The sequence below is a fragment of the Nelumbo lutea genome, chromosome 7 (assembly GCF_056320005.1).
Source record: "Nelumbo lutea isolate HS-2025 chromosome 7, American lotus-T2T, whole genome shotgun sequence".
Classification (NCBI taxonomy): domain Eukaryota; kingdom Viridiplantae; phylum Streptophyta; class Magnoliopsida; order Proteales; family Nelumbonaceae; genus Nelumbo; species Nelumbo lutea.
The window spans coordinates 59037680-59043679 of NC_142690.1; the positions used below are offsets into that span (position 1 = coordinate 59037680).

The following is a 6000-nucleotide window of genomic DNA, read 5'->3' on the forward strand; positions in this document are numbered from 1 at the left end:
ACTGGATGACTTCCTCATCTCTGCCCTCCTTAAGCTGCTCAATTTGGAAGAAAGACTCTCCGCTAACGTTTTTTGTAGGGGGCTGAGCCCAAAACTGGGTAATGATGAAAGGTTGGTTTTCTAGAAAGAGAATTGGTTCAGTAGCTGCCCCCTCTCAGAGATCTTCCCACAGCTGTTTCAGTTAGCTGAAGATCAAAATGCTATGGTTGCAGAGTGTTATGAGTATAGTGGAAATGTCATTGTCTGGAGCCCTTCTTTTCGAAGGAGTTTTCAAGACTGGGAGATTGCAGTTTAGTGGAGTTGTTAGATCTTCTTTCAGGCCAGGAGGCAGATCCAAGTCAAGAGGATAGCTGGAGTTGGAACTGGATTGCAATGGGCTATTTTCAGTCAAATCTTTTGCCCTTAAGCTGGTGGATTGTAACAGGGGTACAGTCCCAGCCCCAATAATCTGGAATCTAATATCATCTTCAAAAGTAAATGCCTTGGTGTGGGCTGCTGATCTGGATAGATGCTTAACCAAGACTATTCTGATCAGAAACGGGGTGCAGATCCCTGACCAGAGTTGTACTTTAAGTGGGCAGAATGTAGAAGACACAAAGGAAGATCTATGGACAGTGTTTGATGAATTCCACTCTAGAGGGGTGATCAACCCAGGGCTGAACTCCGCTTTTATTGCACTGGTTCCTAAGAAGAGGAATGCATGTCACCCAAAGGATTTCAGGCTGATCAGCCTAGTCAACAGCCTTTATAAGATTATCACCAAGGTACTATCCATCAGAATAAGGGAAGTGCTCCCAACAATTATAACAGATAATCAAGGAGCCTTTGTGAAGGGGAGATAGATAACAGATCAGATTCTGATAGCAAATGAGAGCTTAGAGGTTTAAGAGATCCAAGAAAAAAAGGTTGATTTGTAAACTGGATTTGGAAAAGGCTTATGATTTGGTGGATTGGTCTTTCTTGATGGAGGTAATGACCAATTTTGGTTTTGGGGATAATTGGTGCAGATGGGTCTTGGGTTGTATCAGGAACTGCCATTACTCCATACTGGTAAATGGGACAGTGGTCGATTTCTTCCCAACCTTGAGAGGGATTAGGCAAGGAGACCCCCTCTCTCCCTTCTTATTTACTTTGGTAGCTGAAGTTCTGGGGAGACTAATTTATAGAGCAAATTCCAAGGGCTTAATCAGAGGTTGGAGAGTTGGGAGGGAGCTTGTGCCACTCACACATTTGCAATTTGCAGATGACACCATACTCTTTTGTGAAGCAGGGGACCCTAACAGGGTTAGAAATTTGAAGCTCACTATACGACTTTTTGAGCAAATGTCAAACCTTAAGGTGAATTTTGATAAGAGTTGTATAGTTGGGGTAAATATGGGTGAGGGGGAGATCTCTGAAGCTGCAGACATCTTAGAATGTGCAATAGCAAACTGGCCCCTTAATTACCTTGGTTTGCCATTGGGTGACCCTTAGAAAGATGAGTTTTGAGTTCCGGTTGTGGAGAGGTTTGAAAAGAAATTAGCAACTTGGAAGAAAAACTACTTGTCTCTTGGAGGGAGAACCACTCTAATCAGGTTTACTTTAGCTAACCTTCCTGTTTACTCTTTGTCAATCTTCAAGATTCCAACAAAGTTGGCTGGTAGATTAGAGAAACTAATGAGAGACTTTCTCTAGGAGTCGGAGGAGGAGAAGAAGGACCATAGGATGGGGTGGGAGAGTAAGAGGGAGGGAGGTTTGGGTACCGGGAATTTAAGGAATAGGAACTTGGCTCTTTTGGGGAAATGGCTTTGAAGGTTCTCATTGGAGAATGACAAACTTTGGGTGAAGATAGTGAAAAGTATTCATGGGGTTGCAGCAAATGGATGGGACTCTAGGATTCTGGCAAGGAGTACAAGAGCATCTCTTTGGAAAGCTATTCAAGCTATTCTACCTTTGTTCTCTCCATGGATCAGGTATGACTTGCACTCAGGCAATCTCATTAATTTTTTGGAACATGTTTGGATTGGGGAGTCCTCCCTAAAAGACCAATTCCCAAGCCTTTTTGCCCTTTCCACTTTTAAAAATGAACCGATGTCTTCATTCATTGTTCCTTCTAATTCTATTTCTGGGGTCGGCTGGAACTTGGGCCTACGAAGAGATATCAGGGACACAGAGCTTGATGGTATCTCATCATTGTAATCCATTCTTGAAGGGGTGTTCCTAGAGCCAACAAAGGCAGACAGTAGAATTTGGACTCTCACCCCCTCTGGTTCTTTCACTTGTGCCTCTTTCTTTAGCGTTCTCACACATTCTTCTTCTACGGGCTTGTCTTTCCCTATTAAAGAGGTGTGGTGTCATCCTATACCTCCTAAGGTTGGGAGTTTCTGTTGGGAAGCCTTTCTAGAAAGAGTTAACACAGCAAATTTACTTCAAAGAAAAAGACCCAATAGTTGTTTTTGTCCTCACTGGTGTGTCCTCTGTAAAGCTGATGGTGAGTCTGGATATCACTTACTAATCTCCTGTCAGTTCACTAACATCATTTGGGAGTGGTGTACTTCTTTGTTTGGGTGCAGGTGGACCCCCCCCCCTTCGAATGTGCAAAGTCTATTCACATGTATGCTGTTTCGGCCAACAAAAAGGGCCAAGTTTATGTGGAGGTGTATAAGGGCTGCAGTCTGTTGGACTATTTGGGAGGAGAGAAATTCACAAATATTTACAAATAAGGAGAGAAGTTTGGAAGCAATGTTGGAGGTCATCCACATTAGGGTTATATACTGGATGAAAAGTTTGGCTCTGTTCGCAGAATTCTCAGTTGATGAACTGCAAAGAAATTGGAAGGTGATAGTAGAATTTTTCCAATGAGGAAGGCCTCAAATGTTTGTTGGATCCCCCCACCCCATGATTTGTTAAACTAAAATTTGATGGAAGCAGCTTGGGCAATCCAGGGTCATCCGGAATAGGAGGACTAATAAGAGATGAACAAGGGAAGTTGTTAGCTATGTATTCTGGACTAGTTGGAGTGGGAGATTCTTTGAGAGCTGAGATTCTTGCAGCTCTTGAAGGGGTACAAAGAAACAAAGATATGCATATTAACAGGTTGATCATAGAAGGAGATTCTGAAGTGTGGTAAACTGGCTGAAAAAGGATAGTCTTAGACTTTGGAATTACAGTAATGAAAAGAGGAAATTCAAGTGGCTGACTAAGGACATGGAAATCCAATACAAATGGGTAAAAAGAAGTGCGAACTCTTTGGCAAATGGTCTAGCTAGGCAGGGGGTGAACTGACATTCTATTTTTTGGGCTGTCTTGTAATTTATGTTCTTTTGATGCTCAATGGTTGTTCTTGGGAGCTAAGATTGTTTAGCCCCCTTGCCCTGTAATTTTCTCATATTTTTAATATTAATTCAATCCACAGTTATTGATCAAAAAAAATGTAGAAGACACAAATCGTCTCTTCATCCACTGCCGTGTGACTTCCCGAGTCTAGTGGCACTTTATTTCTGCTTTCAGTTTGGGTTTGGGTCTTGCCAAAAACTGTTCTGGATCTCCTTTGGAGCTGAGAGGTTCATGGGCTCTCAAAGTTTGTCAAATGTGTTTGGAACACTATTTGGGCTGAAAGAAATAGAAGAACTTTCCAGCAGGTTTCTAGGGAGGCGGAGGAGTTGATCTCCATCTCTTTTGGAAAGCTGGTGTCTTGGATCTCAGCTGCTTACTGATAACGGTATTCAGCAGTATAGTATGGTGGCTCTTTTGGGGTCTAGAACCATTTGGGAGATGTAATTTTGTAATTCTGCTCTTGTTTTTGCCCAGCCAGGGTAGTTTCCCTTGGGGGACTGTTGTATTTTGTTTTGTCTTTTCAATAAAAGTTATCTTACCTTTTTCGGAAAAAAAAAATGAGAAGACCAGGGCAGTAGAACATAAAATGCAACAATATCTGTAGCTTCGAACAAAATGAATATCCAAGCAAAAAGCTTTAAATACCAAGTTAACTTGGAATCTTTTGCACCCAGTACTTAAGAAATTTTTAACCATATATCTGAAAAGTATGTGGTACAATAGATGTTCAACCGGCAAAATAATCAAATGTTGGCTCAAACATCATAATGTCAACTTGCCAAGGCAAAGGAAATTGGTAATTCAGAACCAGTTAAAGAAATCAATTCTCTAATGCTGTTCAAACATAATTCGTGGTGGAAAAAAGGCGCAATATTAATCACATGGCTAGAAACGTTTACTTCTAACACAAAGAAAATCATTATTAGAATGGTTCATATGGTCAATGAACATTCAACATATGCAAAGCTCTGGCATCAAATCCGTATCGATCAAAAATCAGAAATCAAGCTACTCAGAGTAGAAAATGGAAAAATCAGAAATCAATACATCTTACATCGTGAAGCTAAATCTTCTCTGGCATTAAACAGATTATAGTCTTCCTGATCGATCATTCCTCGATGGCATAGCCACGAAATTCCAGAGTATAAGATAAACAAAACCAGAAGTTCGGGGTGAACGACTGCAACCCATAAAAGAGGTTCAAACCAAACGGAACAAAGCTCTGGCAGAAGCCACAAAGAAATCTTGAAAACCTCCGATTGGGAACTACGGCAAGAGGGCGAAACCAACCTCAGAAATCAAATCACAGACGGAGTTGGTGGGGAGATATAATTCACGTGAACCACGCCGGCGAATAGCAGAGTTTAGCGAGTCTCCATCTTCGCCTCCATCTGCGACTCAGCTCATCAGCCTCCGGAGTCGCCTCTGTCTTGTCCTTGAGAGGTACCAAACTTCTCAAGACGACTGGCGAGTTCGGTGCCTTAGAATCCACACCAGCCGTGAACTCCCCAAGTTTCAACTTTCCACGTAGATTGCACGCAGTCGTTAGATTCGGCCACATCAGCATACGGATCTCCATTTCCAGTTCTGGAACTGCTGCAGCTAAATATGTCCCAACAAGGTTCCAACCTTATCTGACACCGCCCATGTACGATGGAACGAGTTAGGGCTATCAATGGGTCGGATCTAAATCGGGTTTAGGTGGTCTCAGTCCCAGACTCTTAATCGGGGCAATCACATTCCTAAAACCGGATCTATTAATAGTTGGTTCCTCACCCGATAGATTCACTTATACTGAAAATTATATTTATTCATTTAAATAATAAATTAAAAGGAGAATGACTGATCAGTCTAGGTCAGAATTTTGTAAGCCCACCGTATGAAGGGATGAATCGTAACTGTGAATTCTGCAGTTTATGGGATGGGCTACTAATAAATTACGGGGGACTGTCATTCAGAATTCTGCAGAGTACTTAACCCTAATTTAAATTTTCATTTTAATAATATAAATTTAATAAAATACTAAATTATTTATATGTTAATAAATTAAACATTTTAACTAAATGCCCCTTGCACAGGTTAAGACATTGCACGAGTCAAAGGATGCGTGGCACATCCTCACGGTGTGTGAACAATGTGAGCATGTGCTTGCAGTGACCAAAGCCGAATTCCCCCCACCCCACCCCACCCCCACCCATCAATTCTTGTCTCTATTCCTTTCCGAGACCGGACCAGCTCCTCACATAAAACGCCTAACATCGACTTTAGACGCACATCCTACCATCATGCATCGGAAACATCTCCCTACTTATAAATTATAATTCACGGAAGATATTCCAAAATACACGGTGGATGTACCTCTGAAGCGGCCATGTCAGGAGCAGATTCCGTCACCTCCTTGTCGAGAAGAATCAAACCTTGACCGCCCTAGTACGGTTCATGGTGAGATGTGTAGTGTCCATCGTTCATGTTGGAAACGTTTTGGGAATTCGCATGAGTTTTGCTGGGAGTAGATCCCAACTCCCATATCCATCAAAAGAATTGGAGAGGACAGATTCAATCCTCACAAATTATGATTACATCGTTCTCACGGTTCTTTTCAGCTGCACATTACGAACATCTTTATATTTGTATATTTATTTGTGAGGAACAAATCCCATCTTAGAATTTGAAAGTATGCCTTGC

At 41.8% G+C, this 6000-nt stretch overlaps 1 protein-coding gene across 3 annotated transcripts in view; it reads right to left on the minus strand.

The window, feature by feature from the left end:
- Window positions 1-4805, minus strand: part of LOC148846577 (uncharacterized) — a 42695-nt gene extending 37890 nt beyond the window's left edge. Inside the window, exons 1-2 of one of the 3 annotated variants that reach the window (XM_088954387.1) lie at window positions 4606-4805; window positions 4370-4495 (exon numbers count right to left, since the gene is read on the minus strand). In XM_088954387.1, the coding sequence (XP_088810513.1) occupies window positions 4370-4371 (2 nt within the window). In that variant the 5' untranslated portion in view covers window positions 4372-4495; window positions 4606-4805. Of the gene's footprint in view, window positions 1-4369 lie in introns of all 3 variants that reach the window. The other 2 variants (XM_088954388.1, XM_088954386.1) reach the window with 2 other exon arrangements.
- Between the last annotated feature and the right edge of the window lie 1195 nt (window positions 4806-6000).